The 21,553-nt window shown below is 49.9% G+C and overlaps 1 protein-coding gene across 7 annotated transcripts in view; it reads right to left on the reverse strand.

Moving 5' to 3' along the window:
- The window catches only part of TEX55 (testis expressed 55), a 460,108-nt gene that overhangs the window by 315,654 nt on the left and 122,901 nt on the right, over positions 1-21,553 (reverse strand). For all 7 annotated transcript variants that reach the window (XM_085621142.1, XM_085621141.1, XM_085621146.1 and 4 more), the window contains 2 exons: positions 14,034-14,096; positions 11,734-11,790 (listed from right to left, as the gene is read on the reverse strand). In XM_085621142.1, coding sequence (XP_085477268.1) covers positions 11,734-11,790; positions 14,034-14,096 — 120 coding nt within the window. The remainder of the gene's footprint in view (positions 1-11,733; positions 11,791-14,033; positions 14,097-21,553) is intronic.

Below are 21,553 nucleotides of genomic sequence, written 5' to 3' on the forward strand. Positions count from 1 at the left end.
GTTTTTAATAACTCGTGGAATATGGTTGTTGTAGAATTGAGTAAGGACATTAGGTCATTTGTGAATAAAAAAGGAACTGGTTACATGTTTGTTTGGGCTGGGGATTTCAACAAGAGTAAATGTCAGCGCCCCTACAGCTTAGTATGTGGCTACACAGACTGTTATGGGAACGATCAACCCCCTTTTCCTCATGATTTATAAAGGGAATCCTTAAATGAACTACTGTATAGCTTAGACATGGAATTATTAGAGCAGGAAGGGGAGCCACATGTAGTTCTGATACCTACTTTCCATGGGAATGGGCACTGTTCTATCATAGACCATATACTCATCCCTGTAACCGAGCCCAATTTGGTCAGATCACTTAAGATAAAACCATCAGTACATAGTGACCATTCGGTGCTTAAGCATACACTTAATATATTCTTTCGCAAGACAACGGGTACTAAATAAGCAATGCCCATTAGACCAGTGGGTACAAAAGAGGTCAGTTTAAAATGGGCAGGAATTAATTAATATAGACTATTATAATCCGTAGTTAAGGAGAACACTGAAGATTTGACATCTGTACCAAATGATGAGTGAACTATGAAAGACTCCTAGAGCTTTTCAGAACATTGCAGTCATGGTAGCAGATAAACTGTTGGCCCCAATCAAGGACCTAAGGGGTATTAGTACGATTCATGGCTGGTTTAATAAACATTGTAACAAAGCCAGTAAGGAGCTAAGGCAACCATTACAGAAAAGTCAGAAAAACTGGGGGCACATCCAAGAATTAAGAAGGAACTATAAGCCGGTTCTTACTATCAGAAAAAAGGAACTCCAGGAGCAAGTTTGGGAGAACCTAGTAAGGGCAGCAGATACAGAGAACTGCACCATGTTTTGGAAGACCGATAATTCCCCTTTTCTAAATGATAATTTAATGCCGACCCTGGAGGTCGCGGTTGCTACCGAAGCATGGATGAGCCACTTTATAGGGATTTTTAACCCGAATAATGTTGATATTGGTTCTACTGGGGCTATATTTAATGTGCCAGGACCTTCACTGGCTACCTGTCAAGAAAGGAACCACCTTCAAGCTCCTCACGCACGATTACAAAGCCCTGCACAACGCCAGCCCTGCATACCTCAACCACCCCCTCTCCTTCTACACTCCCACCAGACATCTCCACTCTGCACAACTGGCCCTAGCCACCATCCCATAGATTTGCAAGGCCACGGCTGGAGGAAGAGCCTTCTCCTACCTCACTACGAAGACCTGGAACTTCCTGCCTATGCACCTCAGGCAATCACCAACGCTGCCTTCATTCAGAAAGGGCCTCAAGACCTGAATCTTTGACTGAACTGCAGACATCCCCCACCTCCGACTCAGTACCTTGAGACCCACACGGGTGAGTGGTGGCAATTGATAAGATTACTGATTGATTGATTTAATGAATACCTGAAGCCAATCACCATAGAGGAAGTTATTGTTGCACTTAACAATAGTGCACCTGGGAAAAGTGACTGGGCCAGATGGGGTACCTGTCGACATCTTTTACCCAAGTATGCAGTGCAGCAGCACATGGCCATTTCCCCAAAACATGGGGTGATAGTACCATAGTACCAATTTTAAAAAAAGGGGTTAGGCAAGACCCTATGTGTTATCACTATATCCCTATTAGACTCCTCTGTAAAAGTAATGTAGAGGGTGATTCTGGCCAGACTCAAAACCTGGGCTTCAGATAACCATATATTGTCTGATTGCTAATATGGGTTTAGGAGAGAAATTGGCTAGGTGGAGCAGCATCAAATTACATTTCATGATAATTAAATACACAGTGACACGCCAGGGACATACCCACTTCTGTTTCGCAGACTTGAGCAGAGCATTTGACTTAGTGAATCACGTTATATTGTGGCAGACATTAGCTGAAATGGGCGCCCCTGTTGATACAATATGCCATCTCTCACAGCTGTACGCCTCCTTAACAGCTTGCGTGCACTTTGGGAAAAACAGGGACTTACAAATACATTTAGGGTAACAAACAGGCATTAGTTGTGTCTTGGCCCCTTTTTTATTTTCACTATATATTAATGGGGATGACACTATGCTTCGAAGCTTAAATGCAGATGCACACAAAACTGGTTCACGTGTTACCCCGATTTTACGATATGCAGATGATGCAGTGCTGATATCAAGGCTATCTAACAGCCTCTAGCTTCTAATACATAATGTTGTATCCTTCATGGAGGGCAGAAGATTAAAACTTAACAAGACAAACATATACCATGGTCTGCAGTAAGGGAAGAAAGAAGGACTGGGCACATTTTGTTACAGGACAAAAGTTTGAACAGGTAAAAACCTTTAGCTACCTGGGCATCCTATTTTCACAGGATGGATTATGGGGACACCATCTAAAGAACGTAAACCTAGAATATTCTTGAGCTTCTGATGCGCTCTTTAGATTTGCCAATAAAATAGTAATGAAACCCATTAGTGAAATGGTAAAATTGTATAAAAGCAAAAGGCTCCCAGTTATAATATATGGGGCACAAATCTGGGGTATAACAAATAGAAACTAAATCATGACACAGAAAAATGCAATTTTAAGCAGACTGCTAGCAGTCCCGCAATCAACTCCATTTTACATAATCCAGAAAGAGCTTGACCTCTTGTATATTCAAGATCACAATCATCTTAGTAGCATTATCAAATGCCACAGTATCTGGTCCAAACAAGGCACTTTTGTTACTAGAGACATCATAAGGGATTGCCTAGAACTTGACCAGTTCGAACAAATCCCTTGGTTTAGGTATAAATTTATTTATTTATTTGAAAGGTTTTATATAGCGCTGGCTTGACCCATGGGTAGCAGAGCGCTTTACAGGAGCAAAAGCAGTACAATAGGTATAAACAGTTGTTCAGGGAGAAGCATAAACAGTCAAATACAACACAACAACTTGATTTAGATATGAAAAGGGACGGGTACAAGCAAAATACATGAGAGGGGAGCAAAAGGGAAAAACGAAAACAGTCAGATTAAAACACCACAAGTGGTATGGAAATAAAAAGGGAGGGACAGGGTAATTAACATGGGAGGAGGGAGGAGCAATTTTACAAAGGTAATTAAAGCACACAAGAAGGGCTCAGCAAAATAGTGAGGTGGTGGAACTACAATCCGGAGGATTGACATGATATGAACGGCTAAATAAAATAAATGGGGGGAGAACTAGTGAGGAATAGTAGTGGGAGCAAAGGAGAAAAGATAGGGGTAGTGATGAGAGAGGAAAGATGGGGAAATGGGGATGGGGTGGAGTGAGGGACAGGTAACAGAAAAGATGGCTGCTGACTAATAAGAGAGATAAGGGATAAAGGCAAAAAGGATCATTAATACAGGGGAAGAACAGAGAGTAGGGTCAGAGGAGGGATTATGAACCAAAGTATTTGTTAAGGAGGTGGAATTTAAGGTCTTTTTTAAAGCTGAAGTAGGATGTGTTGCAGCGCAGGTCCTTAGAATGTGAGTTCCAGATGTTCGGGACATTCCCAGAGAAGGAGCGAGATTGGGCAGATTTCTTATTGAACAAAGGGGTATGAGGAGGAGAGTGTTGGTGCTTCTCATCGTTCGGGAGCACCCTGCTTTGTTGAGTTTATTAGTAAGGTAAAGCGGGGTTTGTTGGTGAAGAGCTTTGCGTGTAATGCAAGCAGTCTTGTAGAGGCATCTGCCTTCAATGGGTAGCCAGTTGAGGGCTTTGAGGGTCAGTGAGATGTGATCAAATCGTTTGCAATCAGTGATGAAAGTGGAGCACGATCTAAGAGGAGCTAGGTGTAATTTAAGGGTTCCGGTGAGGATAGCGTTGCCATAGTCAAGTTTGGAGATTTGACAACACATTTGAAGTCATCTAAAGGAATAAAGGGTTTAATTTTCTTAAGGTGTTGGAAAGTGAAAAGAGCTCCTTTAGCAGAATTTTTTATATGGTAATTCAGGCTAAGGTTTTTGTCTAGGGTGAAACCAAGTGATTTGGCCGAGTTGGATAAGGAGAGCAAGCAATTAAGGGCATTGAGGTCAGAGATCCAACCTTGGATGGGGAGTCGGTTATTTTTTGGGGAGAAGAGAATGATTTCTATTTTTTTCGGGTTCAGTTTGAAATGGTTAGAATCTTACTCAGGGCGTTATTGAGATGAAGTATGTCAGAGTGGGATCTAATCTTGTAGTAGAGTTGTGTATCGTCAGCATAGAGGTGTTAATTGATTCCAGCTTGTTTCAAAATGAGGGTAAGGGGTTCCATTAAGAGGTTAAAGAGGGAGGGGGAGAGGGGAGAGGATAGAGCCCTGGGGGATGCCCAGGGAGACAGGTGTAGGGCTGGAGAGGCAGTCTTTGATTTTGATTTGTTGTGTTCTGTGCTGAAGGAAGGAGGAGAACCATTTGAGGATCAGACCATTAAGGCCGAAGCGAGCATTAAGTGAGTTCAGTAAGTCAGAATGGTTAACAGTATCAAAGGCTGCAGAGAGCTCAAGGAGTATAAGAAAGCAGGATTCATCATTATCGAGGGAACGTTGAATGTCATCCACAATGTTTAGCATAGTGGTTTCAGTACTACAACCTTTTCTGAAGCCAGATTGAAGGGAGTCAAGTAAATTGAAATTCCCGATGTGTTTGTCCAATTGGAGCAATGCACATTTTTCGAGGGCTTTAGAGAGAAGAGGGTGGTTAGAGATAGGGTGGAGGTTGTTGAAATCATTGGGGTCGGCAGTGGGTTTTTAGAAAAGTAGTGATTTGACCGAGTTGAAGGGAGTCAGGGACGCAACCAGTGGCGAGGGAGGAGTTGATGATATTGGTTCAAGAAGGAGCAATGATGTGATTAAGTTGGTGAACAAGGTTAGAAGGGAGGGGATCTTTGGTATGCGAGGTTGGCTTAAGTTTAGAAATGATAATGAACACTTTGAGCTCAGTCATCGGACTGAAATTATGCCAGGAGGCATTGTTTTTCAGTAGTAAGTTGGGAGGGTGGTCATCTGGGAAGTTTGTGGTGGGTGGGTAAGTGGGAGGATTACATGGTTGGGGGGAGTTAGTAAGGGGGAGTGTCATTTGAAGCGTTAGGGTCATAACCAGAGGAAGATGGAAGGGTTGGTCAATTTTGGCCATTTTGGCCGAGAGGAAGTTAGCAATTTCTTTGCATCTCTCAGTTGGACCAACAACGTAGGAGGGGAGGAAGATGTTTGTTTTTTAACAATGTTGAACAGTTCTCTGGGCCGATTTTTGGTACGCTCAAGTTGAGCTTGGAAAAAGGTTGCCTTTTCAGAGAAAATGTGTTTCTTGTAAATTGATCTGGACAATCTGAGGAGGGCAAGGTGAGAGGAAGAGGGGTGTTGTCTCCATGATCTTTCAGCCAGTCTCAGTTGTCGTCTTTTGAGATGGAGTTCGGGATTGAACAAAGATTTGGACAGAATTTTTCTTAGGTGCCTAAGTTTAAGAGGGGAAATTTGGTCTAGGACGTCGCTAATGGTCTTATTAAAGTGCTATGTGAGTTCATTAACATTTTGGGAGGGGGGGGGAGAAATTGTGCTTGGAGGTTAGATTCAAGAACACCAGAGGGGATTTGTTTGAGGTTTCTGGTCCACTTCAAGTGTTTGGTATTACTGGTAGGGGTTAGTGGGGCAATGGAAGCAATCTGAAAAAGGATGAGGTGATGGTCAGACCAGTCTATGGGGATGATGTTGGAAAGGGTGGTCAGGTCAGTGCTGGAAATTATGGCATCGAGTGTGGCCCCTTTGTTTGGGTTGGTTTGCGAGAAAGTTGCTTAAGGTCATTAATCTCTAGAAAGTTGGAGAGGCGCTTGACAGTGGGATCCTCAAGATTATTCGAGTGGATGTTGAAGTCTTCTAGAAAAAGATTTTTAGGGACAGAAAAGGAGGAGTGTGAAAGAAGGTCAGAAAATTAATCAGCAAACAGAAGAGGTTCACCAGGAGGGTGATAGATGTTATGTAGTCTAATCGGAGGAGAGCCCTGAGAGTTGAGTTCCACGCAGAGGTATTCAAAGGTAGAATGGTGGAGATTTGAAGTTAATTTTTGAATATTAAAGCTAGTCCACCCCCTATTCTGTCGGGTCGGTCTTTACTAATGATGGTGTAGCCTCAGAGATGATGGTTTCAGATATTTCCATCGCATGACGGACTGCAGATCGGCAATTAACAAGCATGCAAGACAGGGGCTTGGGGTTGTCATTTTTAGGTTTGCAAGGGTGGATGCAGGAAAGTTGGGCTGGAGGTCGAGGAAAGATGGGAGAGGAGGGTGTTCTGCTTATGCCCATAATCACTGGGATGTTGGAGTAGGGGAGAGGGAGGTCAGTTGTTAAAGGCTTAGGAAGGTAGGAGTTAACTAGGTTCGTGAGGTCAGAAGTGGAGAGGTAGCTAGTAGCCTGGATTGTTCTGAGAGTACGATTGCAGAGGGAGATAGTGGGCCATCGTATGTGATGGGAAAGTATATGGTAAGGGCGAAATGAGTCAGTAAGATTAGGGATTTTGAAAGAAGTGGAAGAAAATTGTAGTGTTCGGGTCCCTGCAGGCATTCTACAGTGCAGTAAGAAAGAGTTAAGAGCCGTCTTTTCAGTGGAAAGTTATTGCAAGGGACCAATACAACAAGGGGTACAAGGTTACTTGACTATCGTGACTAATAATCAGGACAGATTTTACTTGGCCAGGCTTCTAATTAATCCACCATATTGCTGCATTTCCTAAATCAAAGGCATGGTCATCACATTTACCCAAGTGCCCATGCGATGAAGAAGCTGGTCAATCCACTATGGACTTCATGCTGTTCTGTACATTTTATAAAGTCATAAGACTAAGAGTACTCCATCCGTTATTCTTATCCCAGGGTCTTATTTATTATAGAATGGCCTTTGATTTTCGTAGGAAATTGCCAGATGTTTACACCTGTCACAAAGACCGTCCGCCACGGAACTGCCACAGGCAATCCTTACGATTGCCTGGTGGAGTGGTCTTCACCGGTAAAATGGAGGCGGTGCCTAGCATGCACCGTCCGCCAAATTACGATGATGGCTGGAGACAGCATTTCCACAGGGGAGGAACCAACATGGAAAGGCTGGCGGGGATTGGGTTTTGGGGCCCGTTGCGGGCCCCCCTTGTGTTGGAGGAGGCGAGGGTGCACTTGGGGGGTACCAGGTACCCATGGTACCCCCCTACATTTCACAGAACTATGTGTGGTGCCTGCCACCTAGTGCTGTGAAATGCACAACATGGCATTTTAGCATTGAGGCGGGTGCTGCTGTCAGCAGCAACGGCCGCAATGTTAACACACAGGATTCGACCGCTACGGTGGCGGTCGCATCCTGATCCGGTGTGCGGGACCGCCGCATGCATGGCGGACGGTCCCGGTATACACCAGGATGGGGGACGGACTCTAATCCGTCCGCCATCCTAATGAACCCCAAAGTTTGATTTCATTTGAATGGTGAGATTATCAGTTTGTTTACTAGAATGTCTCATTTTAATACAATATGCTTTTTGATATATGTGTGTGTGTATATATGATTTTCTATCTATCTATCTATATATCTATATATATATATATATTCACTGAAAAAAACATAGGTTTCAGGGGTTTTATAGTTAGCTTGACATTTCACTCGTACAAAACCATTGAAATTCCTCCGTTATGGTTAGTTTTGCTAACTATAACTCGTGCGTCCGCAATCCACGCTGATGATGTCACATATTACATCATTCATGACATATTTTAAATATTTTAATTTTTTTTTTTATATATTTTTTTTTATTAAACAGTTCGACCAAAACCCATCAATTAGTGATATTTTAATTTTTAAATCATTATAATAACATTATACATTACATTACAAAATATACTTTCTCAGAATGAATTACTTTAGTTTAAATACTTTTCAAATAGGCAATAGACTTTTAAGTACAGTAGTTACAGTTGTTGCTATGGTCAACACAATTTCAAACACAATGCAACTTTGAGCTCAATGGGAATTTCTAGTTAAATGCAATTAGTTACTTTATGGATTACTTTTCTAACCACATGACTGGATCCTAGATTCAGCCCTGGGACATCTCCTGTAAACAGTTGAGTAAAAGCGTTTTGGTTACACTAGTGATTTTTAAGGAATATTATTGTATTTTAAAAGTTGACACAAAAACTTTTTCACATAGAATCACCAATGTTATCCTATGGGAGGAAATTCACTCAGCAGGTAAGTAGTGTTATCGTTACTTTTTCTTACTCAGTGGTGGATCCTGGATCCAGCACAGGTGCATCTCCTGTAAACAGTTGAAAGAATGCTTTTAAGTCATACAGGCCATTTTTAAGGAATATTTGTAGTTTGTGAAAATCGACACTTAGAAACTTTTCTGGTGAAAACCAGACAATGGATTCCTATGGAAGGAAATACAAGTTACTGGTAGGTACGGTTAGAATTACTTTTCAGGGTCAGTGCTGGGCTAAAAGATGCAGCACTGGGTTCTCTCCTGATAACAGGTGAGTAAATCGGAATTCGTTGTTCGGAGGATTTTAGGTGAATATTTTAAAGTTCCAAAACTCCACACTTAGAAGAATTTCCAAGTGAAACCAGTCAATGTAATGTTAGCCTATGGAAGGAAATTCAAGTTACTGGTAAGTACGGTTAGAATTACTTTTCAGGATCAGTACTGGGCTCAAAGATGCAGCACTGAGGTCTCTCCTAATAACAGGTGAGTAAATCTGAATTCGTAGTTCGGCTGATTTTAGAGGAATATTTGTAAGTTCCAAAACTCCACACTTAGAAGATTTTCCAAGTGAAACTAGTCAATGTTAGCCTATGGAAGGAAATTCAAGTTACTGGTAAGTACGGTTAGAATTACTTTTCAGGATGAGTACTGGGCTTAAAGATGCAGCACTGAGGTCTCTCCTGATAACAGGTAAGTAAATCGGAATTCGTAGTTCGGCTGATTTTACTTTGGTCCACTATATATAGAGCCAGTTTCCTACACCATCCCCTCCCTTCACCACTGTGTAAACGCGTCCTGTGTCTGTTTTAATTTGGGAGATTAAGTCTCCTTGAATCCTGAGGGTCCCTGGGGTCCAAGGAGACCACTAGGTACCACCAGTAAGCGCCACAGAGCTGCGTTGCAGAAAGGTGCAAAAAGGGGCACGGCCTGGGCCACCTCTCTGCAACGCAGCACAGTGGGGCTTACTGGAAGCACCTGGTGGGCTAGTTAGCCCCCAGGGGCTCTCAGGATTGAAGGGGAATCATTTCCCCAACTTAAAACACGCCACAGGGCGTGTATGCACACGTCACCTCAGGCCCCGCCCCCTTACTTCACCATTGTGCAAACGCGCCCTGTGGTGCGTTTTAAGTTGAGGAATTAATTCCTCTTCAATTTTGAGGGTCCCTAGGGTCCAACTAGCCCACTAGGTACATCCAGTAAGCGCCACAGAGCTGCATTGCAGAGAGGTGTAAAAAGGGGCGTAGCCTCTGAACACCTCTCTGCAACGCAGCTCCCTGGCGCATACTGGAGGTACCTGGTGGGCTAGTTGACCCCCAGAGACCTCCAGTATGCGCCAGGGAGCTGCACTGCAGAGAGGTGTTCAGAGGCCACGCCCCTTTTTACAACACTCTACACAACAACTAGCCCATCAGGTACCTCCAGTAACGGCCACAGAGCTGCCTTGCAGAGAGGGGTAAAAAGGGGCGTGGCCTCAGAATACCTCTCTGCAACGCAGCACCCTGGCGCATACTGGAGGTTTCTGGTGGGCTAGTTGGCCCCCAGGGACCCCCAGTATTCAAGGGGAATTCGTTCCCCATCTGCAAACGCGCCAGGGGGCACGTTTGCAGAGTGGTGCAAGGAGGGGGCGTGGGCTCTGGCGCGATACCGTTTTTTATTTTATTTTATTTTTTAAGAAGGGGGGCTGTGCAGCCCCCCTTCTTTCTTCAAATTTGTTGGCCCTGGGGACCCCATCCCCCAGGGCCTGCCCCCTTTTTTTTTACTTCTTATTATTTTGGAGGGGGGCAGCCTTGCCCCCCTCCTGTGGCCACTTATGGCCCCAGGGACCCCATCCCCCAAGGCCGGCCTTTGTTTTAAAAAAAATATATATATTTTTTTTTCAATTTGGGGAGGGGGGCCCCGTGGCCCCACTCCCGGGCCACTAAGAGCCCCGGGGACCCCATCCCCCGGGGCTGGCCCTCTACGTTGTGGGCCGTGGGGGGGGTCCCCAATCCCCCCACGGTGCTTTTCCACAGGGGGAGCAGCTAACATGCTGCTCCCCCCTGTGGAAAAGCAATCTGCTTTGCTATTTGGAAGAGAGAGCAGGTTTCCTGCTCTCTCTTCCAAATAGCAAAGCAGTGTGCAATGACAGGGTGGGAGCCGTGAGGCTCCCGCCCTGCCATAGCAAACTACAGTGTCCCGGAGGTGGGCACCCCGGGACACTGCAGGAGCCGGCCCTGGGGGGTGGCGGTCCCCAGGGCCTCGACAAGGTTCCAGGAGGGGAGCCGCACGGCCCCCTTCCATATTTTACAAAGCCCCGGAGGGTGGTGGTCCCCGGGGCGTGTGGGGGAGCTTGAGCCCCCCCACACAGGGTATTTTTTTTAAAAATAAAGCCCGGGGTAGCGGTCCCCGGGGCCGCGGGGGGCCGTGAGCCCCCCGCCATTCATGTTTTAAAGCCCTGGGGGGTGGTGGTCCCCGGGGCTGAGGGGGCCTGAGAGCCCCCCACAACTAATTTTAAGAAGCCCCGGGGTGGCGGTCCCTGGGCTGGGGGGATTGGGCCTCCTCACACTTTTTTGATCATGCCCCCGGGACTTGGCCACCCTGGGGGCTAATTAACAAAGAGGCACGGGAGAATGCGCTTCGTTTTTTTTTTCCATCTGCAGGATCCGCGCACCCAGCGCGGATTTTGCCGATTTAAAAAAAAATATATATATTTTTGGGCCCTGGTGGTCCTTGTGGGACCCCCTGAGCAGGCTTAGGGGGTCAGGGTGTTTCTACCCTGCCCCCTTTTTGCATTCTGCGTGCTTGTTTTTGTGCTTTCTTGTGCCTCGGTTCTACCGAGGCACAAGATGGCTGCCAACACTTCCTGGTTTGGAGTGTTGACAGCCAATTAGCATCCAGCTCGTGCTCAGCAGGGTGCGCAGATCCACCGCGCCCTTAGATATATCTATGATTTTACTTTTGATTTTCTCAGGAACTACTGAACGGATTTACACCATTTAAGCAAAAGGCATGAGTGTGAACCAAGGGCTACCTTTTTTGCCAAATTTGGTGTAATTCCGGTCAGCAGTTCTGGCTGTAGCTGCGATTAACGTTTCCTATGGAAAATTGCATGGCGAAAACACGTTTTGGGACTCCCCTTTTTTCTCAGTCCCCGCTTGACGAATCACCCCGAGACTTTCAGGAGAGGAGCGGACCGGAGCGCCCCACCAGTTTTGAAAATTTTGCGAAGATTCGTCAACCGGCGACAAAGCTATTCCCAATAGAATGTTGCGAATTTCCTATGCATAATAGGTGCTAACTATAACTAACTACTGGCGACCGCCAGTAGGTAATATATATAAAATATATATATATATATTCATAAATTAATAGTATTTGGTGACAATGAACAATGGCCCAGCATTGCCTTGAAAGTAGAGAAGAAACTAAAGGAGCTGCCAATGTCTGCCTGTAAATGCAACAGCCTTTGCTCGAATAGTAAACATACCACTGATAATGTATTTCATTTCATTAAATGAACTCACCCCTTCCTCATCATTCAGGGTAGTCAAACTGTGCGCCTTGTGTTCGTGTATCACTCCCTGAATAAAAAAACAAGAATTGTGTGCGTCAACATTGAGAAAGAAAAATGAGAAGTCTAGTACATTTTGCAGCTTTTAAAGTTGATCTTCTCTGGTTATCAATAATTTTATAGTCAAATGTTTTTTGTTACAAATAATGAATACATGTAATCTGCCTACAACCCATCCAGATGGGCAAGGAGAACACTTTTTTATCTTTTGATAAAAAGAAATGAATGTATCATCTCCAAAACCACCAATAGCTTATTTCTGACCCCATGCACTACTGTGCAAGGGGAGAGGAAGAAGTGGAGGTATAAGAGGCATCATCAGGTTTTATTCCAACCTTTAATGTCTCAAAAGCATGTAAAGCGCTACTCGCAAGGTACAGTAGATACTGGAATGGAAATTACACACAAAATCCTACTAGGCACAAAGGAGTTACCCAGTCACTTCTTAGAGAACCCAATGGAGGAGAAAACTCAGTCTTCAGCAATGCACTACAAGAGCATTAGGTCGCAGGTAATCCTGCCTGGTCATGTTATTTTGTCTCCAGAAAGGATTCTGCTGCTTCGACCTGTGTGAACACAAATTGAGATTCTTTATTTCTGGCCTTCAGTTATTGCTGGCTGCCAAAGGGATGCCTTCGCTCACTAACATAACAGGCCCTTCTTTATACGTTCTAACTGGCTTCCTTGGCACTGGTTGGCCAATTATAATCTGGAAATACATCTCTCTGTGGATTAAAACTGTTAATGCTGGTTCTTTGTTAAGCCACTGCATGTGCACAACACACTATAGAGGGCTACTCAAGACCACAATCACCATGCTTCTCCCAAGCTTTTGGTGAGAAGCCTGTAGCCCTTTTGAACCATTACTACCGCATGGTTGGTGCCTGCCAAGATATCCTTCTCCGGGACATTGTGGAACGAGATCAAAAGAAGCCTGGCCTACTAAAAACTGTATGCCACTCTCAGAATTCAAATATTGGCTACTCTCAAAGTATCTCCTATAATATCCTGCTGAGTCTCCATGTAGGGCAAGGTCAGAAACCATTCTGTTTTTGAAACTGAACTGGGCTTCCTTGCCTGCTTCCAATTCATGTACCAAAGACTCCCTCTGTGACACTTGTGCTGTCACCCCCTGAAGTTCTCCCTCAGTCTTCAAGAACCTCTTTTGAATTGAAGTTTTTGCAGTAACTATTGAGGTCACCTTTCAATCAATGTTTGCAGTCATTTTCTGATGGCCTCTCAGTGTCAATAAAATGAGGGTTTCAGTGTCCAAATCCCCCACCTCCGTCATCACATCTCCACTACTTGCTTGCTGCAGTTTGTCAACCATGCCAGGCTGGGGTTGCCAGTTGTGGGCAAATAGGTATTTAATTTCTCCCCTCTATCTCTTCTGGCTTTTCACTTTAGGGAGTTCCCTCCTGGCGAAGCTTGCCACACTGAGTCCTTTGTTTGAAGTCTTCCCGGATGAATGTTTGCTTCACTAGGCACACCTCGCAGGCCAGCAGGAGTTTGAAAATCAGCAGTTCCAGGGGGTACTAACCTTCTCTCCTTTGGTGTGGACGGGGCATCACAGACGGCCACAGAAAGCTTCCCCAGTCCAGCAGGGAGGCCTCCCTGATTCTATGATGCCCAGCCATCTCCTCTCCTCAATTTCAGCTGCCGATCAGGGCTCCAAAAGATAGATATGGTTGTGCCAGAGATCTGGAAGACCAGGTCCGGATGGAAGTCTGGCTAGGCCCTATCCCCCTAGAGTCAAGAATTTTTGACACCATTACTTTGAAGAATCAGATTAGTAGTGAGAGATCACATGATTGGTGGCTTTTCCGGAAGGTAGGGCTTCCATCACTCCACTCATGTGGAAGACTTTATGATTAATTCCTACATCTTTACTTAGGGGCACTTCCTTTGTCTATAAGGTGTATGAAGTCAGTCTCTATTATGCTAGTTTCTATGATAAGAGAACCTTGCCATACGTGTTTGTCATTAGCTAAAATCCTCAAAGATTACAAGATCCACAGATCAGTTAGATTCAATCTGCCAATTGAAAGGCTCTGATCCCATTCATTATCAAGAAGGGAATCCAGGTCAGCTAGGAGGAAATTTCATCCATTTAATTGCTAAACTTTCAATATTGTTACATCTGAAAAATCAAATGCCAGAAACACTGATCTATTACTTTTGGGAGTCTACATCTGTGTTAATATCACTGCACCATAGCTTTGTATAGTGTACATTCTAGGTAACTGTATTCACCTCGTCCACCTGTGGTTGTTGAAGTAAGCTAGCTGTCTTGCCTTCAGCTTCGACTTCTTGAGTCTGAAAAATAAAACATGAGTATCAAACACCACATAGTATAATGAGTTACCAGTTACAATAAACACTTCCCAGATGCAGCCAAGCAATGGAAGATCACCTGGTACCTACACCAAGGGCTCCTATGCACCCAACACTAAGAGCAGAATTGCTTCTGTTGGTGACCCGGTTTGCTAAATCTGAGAATTGAAGACATTGGTGTGCATCTTTAGATTAGTACATGCATTTCAGCCAATGTTCTGCTGGTGCCTTTGTGGGAGTGGGTTAGGACAGACATGCATATCAGCAAAAATATCTTTGTTTCTTACACCCCCGCCCCCACACAGAAGTTGTCTCACAGCAGGAATGTGGTAAGGCATACATAGAGCCTGTCCCTATAATCTAGCAATGATCTTATACATAATTGGCTCCCTTTATCAAACCCGATAACTGGGGGATTATCCCCCAAGTTGGGTTACAGAAGAAAGCGGATTCCTTATATCATATGGGAATATAATATAATTCCAATAGAGGGAAAAAGAAGACAATGGTCCAAGCGGACTAAGAGGGTCAATGGACCACAGTGGAGGAACAGTTAGATGGTGTACCCTTCACTTTTGTTTATATATAAATATATATATATATATCCCTAACGTACATCTAAAGGGCTTTTTCCGACTACCTGCTGAACAACTGATGAAGTTAATAGCTTTACTACTGTTGGACAGGCCACACGAAGGGCTTGCGCCCTCCCCGCATGACAGGGCCCAAGCCCCGGCCCCCCAGGCGCGGCCCACGAGAATCACCCGCACCCCGTCTCCCGACGGAACTCCTGCCCTCGGACCTCCCTGTAGCACGGGCCCAAGCCACCACCGGCTCCCTCGGCCGGGTCAAGCCGCCATCTTGGGCCCTGCGCCACGAGGCCGCGTGGCCTCCCCCCGACCCTAACCCTGGGCCTGGCCGGCCCCGACATCCCGGCACCACCATCCACCCAGGAGGTGAGCGGATCACTTGGCAGGTCAATGGGAGGACGAAGTGCCAAGGACTCTCCCCCGCCAGGTGACGATCGCCTCCAGCTCCCCCAGGCACCGGCTCCACCCTCCCGCTGGGTGTCTGGACACCTTCATCCCGGACCCTCCGACCCCCAAGTGCGAGGGTCCGGACATCAAAGGGCACCTGCCCTATAACTGGAGCAGCTGCGGAGCAGGAAGGCAGTTGTATCCTGGAGTCGAGAGACACCGAGAGAACTCAGCCTTGACGGACTACTGGCGCTGCCGTAGCCCTATCTTGTGATCTATCGTCCTGCCTGCTGGCGCTGCCGCGGCCTTCTGCAACATCCATCCTCATCGGGACCTGCTGGCGCTGCCGCGGCCCGTTGTAACGACCATCTTCACCGGGACCTGCTGGCGCTGCCGCGGACCGTACACCGACCATCTTCTCTGGGACCTGCTGGCGCTGCCGCGGCCCGTGTATCGACCATCTTCACTGGGACCTGCTGGCGCTGCCGCGGCCCGTACCAGCTAGACCACCTAAGCTCGAGGATTGTGAGCTACCCACCATACCACCTCAACTACCAGACTGGTAACCAGACTGTCCCGCTACCCCCTTTCCCATCTTGAGAGACTTGAATCGAGGGGACCCCTGAGTCCAGACCTCCTTGTACCTTTTCATCGTACCTTAAGAAGTGCTTATAAAGAACGCTAACTCATCTCCTTGTGTGGTATCTGTCTGTGGGGGGGAAGTTATTTGTCTGTACGATCGCTGGAGACGGCTCTCCCCGGAGACCTCTCCCCTTGTCCTCGGCCGACCCTCCCGGTCCGTCTAACATTGGTGGCCAGCGGTGCGATCCGAATCAACGCGTAATCATACAGAGAGTAGCTCACCCCACGACAAAACCACGATGTCAGCTAAAGATAGCGGTTCCACTGAAAAGTTCCAAATGGATAAGTTGGAAGAGTATAACCACCGCGAACTTAAACAATTCTGCATGGAACTAGGCATTGCTACCACCGGCCTGAGTACCAAAGAGGATTTGAAGCGCGCCCTTGAGTCGTGGGCAGAAACTGGGATCACCGGATCCTCCGACCAAAACAGTGTCGCACCACAGGGGAACGCCACGGCTCCCGAGGAGAGGGGAACGGGCCTCTCGCAGGAGGAGATCCAGGAAAGAGAAAGGACCAGATTACACGAGTTGGAAATGGCACGACTCAAGATGGACGGTGAACTAAAGTTAGCCGAGCAGAAACTAAATCTAGAGCATCTGCGGCTCCGAGAGGAGCGAGAAGAAAAACAGAGACAGAGAGAGCTTGAGGAAAAAAGAATAACACTCGAACACGAACGCAAACTGGCGGAAATAGAACTTCGGAAACAGAATAAAGAGACGGGGGTGCCTGAGCGACCGCACACCCCAGGGGCAACCGAGAAAAAAGTCCACATCCCCAAGGATGTTGTCCGAGAGTATGTCCGAGAAGACGACATACAACAGTGGTTCAAAGCCTACGAGATCGCCATGACCTCCCACCGGATCGACCGGAGTGATTGGGGAGCTGGACTATGGGGGAGGTTCGTCAACGAAGGTCGCGATGCCCTGTTGCAGCTCCCAGATCACCAAATGTCGTCCTACGACCACATGAAGGCTGCCCTCCTCACCCGCTACGGCCTCACACCCGAGATGTACCGCCAGAGGTTCAGAGATTGCACCCGGATCCCGGGTACAACTTGGGTGGAGTACGTAAACTATTTCAGCAGAGCCTTCGAGGGGTGGATCAAGGGGAGCCATGTAACGACCTACGAACAACTCTTTAACCTCATGGTATGGGAACACCTGTCGAACAACTGCTTCGTCGAGCTCAGGCAGCACCTCCTCGACAGTAAATTGACCGACCCCCGGCAGCTCGCCGCTGAAGCTGACCGATGGGAGAGCACCCGAGTGGGCCGGAGAGGACCGCACGAGCAGAACCGAAGCAACCAAGGCCAGCACCGTCCTCGGGGAGGAGGAGGAGGCCAGGGGCGAGGGAGAGACACCCTCCCGGCAACACCCGTGGCCAGCACCCCGCCCCCGGCCGGCCGGGGAAACCCCCCGATGCGTCCAGGGTTCCGAGCCAATGTCACGTGCCACCGATGCCAGCGAGTCGGCCATTACGCCAATGACCCGAGCTGCCCGCAGAACCAAACACCCAAGCCCCGCCAGGTAGCTGCCGCCGCCCTGGGGGAAGAACGACTGTCAGAGGAACAGGAAGAGTATGAGCCGGCCCAGCAAGAGTGGGAACCGGCCGCCATGGTTCTAGCGTGCCTAGGGGGAAAAGACATAGTCCCGCGGGCTCCCCTACCCGCCAACACCAGGAAATACGGTCAGTGGGTGACCATTAATGGGCATCGGGCTGAGGCCTTACGTGACACAGGCGCCAGTGTGACGGCCGTCCGCTGTCACCTGGTGAAACCCGAGCAGATCCTGCCGAACATTCTCTGCCCCGTCCGCTCAGCTGACAATTCCGAAAGTCTGTGTCAAATGGCCTGCGTCCCCTTCGAATGGGGAGGGGTCTCCGGCCTGTTGAAAGTGACGGTCCGGGATGATGCCCCCGTGGACTGCCTCCTGGGGAATGACCTTGAGAGTTCCCAATGGGCCACCGTCGAGAGAAGAGAGCACCTGGGGATGCTGGGCCTCCCGGACTGGGCCTGCGTAACCACCCGGTCCAGGGCAGCCCGTGCCGTTCCCCGACCAGAAGAACCGGAATGGCCAGCACCTCCGCCCCCGGTCGCCCCAGTAGAAGACAACGATGAGGCCAACCCCCCGGAGCCAACGACCGAAGGGGACGCGCACCTCCAGGACGTCCCCGGCCTGGCTCAGTGGCGTCAAGAAGGGGGGCCCACCCAAGAACAGTTCCGCCAGGAGCAAAAGACTTGCCCCTCCCTCGAGGGACTCCGCCAACAAGCCAGCGCCCAGAGCGCAGGGGACTCCACCGGAACTCACTGGGTCTACTGGGAGAACGACCTGCTATACAGCGAACAGAGGATCGCAGAGCTAGGGGCCGGTCGAGTACTGGTGGTACCTCTCCGCTTCAGAAACTTCCTGCTCAATCTGGCCCACGATGTCCCCCTGGCTGGACACCTGGGCCAAGACAAAACTTACAGTCGCCTAGTGACCCACTTTTTCTGGCCGAAGATACGGAACGACGTCCTGAACCACTGCCGGTCCTGCCCCACGTGCCAGGCCAGCGGGAAGAGTGGCCGTAAGCTGAAGGCCCCTCTACAACCCTTCCCGGTGGTCACCACCCCGTTCGAGAGGGTAGGAATAGACATTGTGGGGCCCCTGGACCCCCGCACGGCACAAGGACATAGGTTCATCCTAGTACTGGTGGATCACGCCACCCGCTACCCCGAGGCGGTGCCTCTACGAACAGTAACAGCTCCGGTGGTTGGCCGGGCCCTAATGGGGATCTTCTCCCGGGTGGGCTTCCCCCGAGAAGTCGTCAGCGACCGAGGCACGAACCTTATCTCCAAATACATGAAGTCCCTCTGGCAACAGTGCGGGGTCACCTACCGATTCACGACCCCCTATCACCCCCAAGGGAACGGACTAGTGGAGCGATTCAACCGCACTCTCAAGGGGATGATTGGGGGATTGGAAGAGCCCCTCCGTCGCCAGTGGGATGTACTACTCCCGTGCCTCCTCTTCGCCTACCGGGAAGTTCCCCAGAAGTCCCTCGGTTTTAGCCCCTTCGAACTCCTGTACGGGCACCCTGTGCGAGGGCCCCTCAGCCTAGTCAAAGAAGGTTGGGAGATGGCCCCCCTAAAGACCCCTCCAGATGTCTTCAAGTACCTCCTGGCCCTACGTAATCAGACCCGGCGCTTCAAGGAGATGGCCAAGGCGAACTTCGAGGCCAGCCAGGAAGACATGAAGAGATGGTATGATCACAATGCCTCCTCCGTCGAGTTCTAACCTGGACAACAAGTGTGGGTGATGTCCCCCACCGAACCATGTGCCTTGCAAGATAAGTGGACGGGGCCCTTCAAGGTGGTCGAGCGCAAAAGCCCCGTCACTTACCTCATCGACATGGGGACCACCCGGAACCCCCTTCGGGTCCTCCACACCAACAGACTCAAACCACACTTTGTGCGCTCAGAACTCAGCCTCCTGATGGCTACAGACAGTGGGGCGGAAGAAGACTCCGAGCCTCTCCCTGATCTCCTGAAGACTCAGGAGAAAGACGGTTCCGTGGACGGGGTCCGGCTCTCCGATGCCCTCACCCCAGAGCAACGCCAGGGCTGCCGGGACCTCCTGCTGCGGTTCGCTTCACTGTTCTCCCTCACTCCCGGGGTCACCCCTTGGTGCTTGCACGACGTAGACACTGGGGACAGTCCCCCTGTCCGGCACCGGGCCTACCGCGTACCAGATCGGGTACGGGCCTGCATACAAGAGGAAGTGGCCAAAATGCTCACGATCGGGGTCATCGAGCCCTCGGACAGTCCCTGGGCCAGTCCAGTTGTATTGGTCCCCAAAGCCACTGCCCCCGGCACCACACCTGAACTGAGATTCTGCGTCGACTACCGGGGCTTGAACGCTGTCACCCGAACCGACGCTCATCCTATCCCCAGAGCGGATGAATTGATCGACCGGCTGGGGGCCGCCCGCTACCTCACTATCTTCGACCTAACAGCGGGCTACTGGCAGATCGGTCTCACACCCCGAGCTCAAGAACGATCCGCCTTCTCTACCCCCGATGGCCACTACCACTTCAAGGTCATGCCCTTTGGCATGAAGAACGCCCCCGCTACATTTCAACGTCTTGTGAACCAGGTCTTGGCGGGGCTCGAAGAGTTCAGCGCTGCCTACCTGGACGATATCGCTGTATACAGCCGCCACTGGTCCGACCACCTCCTCCACCTCCAGGAGGTCCTACAGGCCCTCCAGCGGGCCGGCCTCACGATTAAGGCCGGCAAATGCCAAATTGGTCAAGGGTCCGTGACCTACCTGGGGCACCAGGTGGGGAGCGGGCTGGTGGCCCCACTGCAACTTAAGATTGCTGCCATCCAGTCCTGGCAGCCCCCCGTCACTCAGACCGAAGTCCGAGCCTTCTTGGGGCTCACCGGCTACTACCGGCGGTTCGTGAGGGACTACGGCAGCATTGTGGGGCCCCTCACGGGTCTCACGTCCAAGAACCAACCAAAGCGGATTAACTGGACCCCCGATTGTCAAGCGGCCTTCGAAAAGCTGAAGGCCGCCCTGTGCACCGCCCCTGTGCTACAGGCCCCCGATTACAGTCGGGAATTCGTAGTACAGACAGACGCCTCCGACCACGGCATCGGAGCGGTTCTTTCCCAAGTGAACCCCGAGGGTCATGACCAGCCGGTGGCCTTCATCAGCCGACGTCTCCTGGGCCGAGAACAGCGCTGGAGCACCATCGAGAGGGAGGCCTTCGCAGTGGTGTGGGCCCTCAAAAAGCTCCGGCCCTATCTCTTCGGTACCCACTTCCGGGTACAAACCGACCATAGACCCCTGCAGTGGCTGATGCAGATGCGGGGGGAAAACCCAAAACTATTGCGCTGGTCCATCTCCCTGAAGGGAATGGACTTCACCGTGGAGCACCGACCAGGCCAAGACCACGCCAACGCAGATGGCCTGTCCCGCTTCTTCCGCCTCGACGAAGAGAGTCCCCAAGGAGATGGGTGACTCTCCCCGCCTTCAGCTGGGGGGGACGCATGTTGGACAGGCCACACGAAGGGCTTGCGCCCTCCCCGCATGACAGGGCCCAAGCCCCGGCCCCCCAGGCGCGGCCCACGAGAATCACCCGCACCCCGTCTCCCGACGGAACTCCTGCCCTCGGACCTCCCTGTAGCACGGGCCCAAGCCACCACCGGCTCCCTCGGCCGGGTCAAGCCGCCATCTTGGGCCCTGCGCCACGAGGCCGCGTGGCCACCCCCTGACCCTAACCCTGGGCCTGGCCGGCCCCGACATCCCGGCACCACCATCCACCCAGGAGGTGAGCGGATCACTTGGCAGGTCAATGGGAGGACGAAGTGCCAAGGACTCTCCCCCGCCAGGTGACGATCGCCTCCAGCTCCCCCAGGCACCGGCTCCACCCCCCCGCTGGGTGTCTGGACACCTTCATCCCGGACCCTCCGACCCCCAAGTGCGAGGGTCCGGACATCAAAGGGCACCTGCCCTATAACTGGAGCAGCTGCGGAGCAGGAAGGCAGTTGTATCCTGGAGTCGAGAGACACCGAGAGAACTCAGCCTTGACGGACTACTGGCGCTGCCGTAGCCCTATCTTGTGATCTATCGTCCTGCCTGCTGGCGCTGCCGCGGCCTTCTGCAACATCCATCCTCGTCGGGACCTGCTGGCGCTGCCGCGGCCCGTTGTAACGACCATCTTCACCGGGACCTGCTGGCGCTGCCGCGGACCGTACATCGACCATCTTCTCTGGGACCTGCTGGCGCTGCCGCGGCCCGTGTATCGACCATCTTCACTGGGACCTGCTGG

Source organism: Triturus cristatus, chromosome 8 (assembly GCF_964204655.1).
Source record: "Triturus cristatus chromosome 8, aTriCri1.1, whole genome shotgun sequence".
Classification (NCBI taxonomy): Eukaryota; Metazoa; Chordata; class Amphibia; order Caudata; family Salamandridae; genus Triturus; species Triturus cristatus.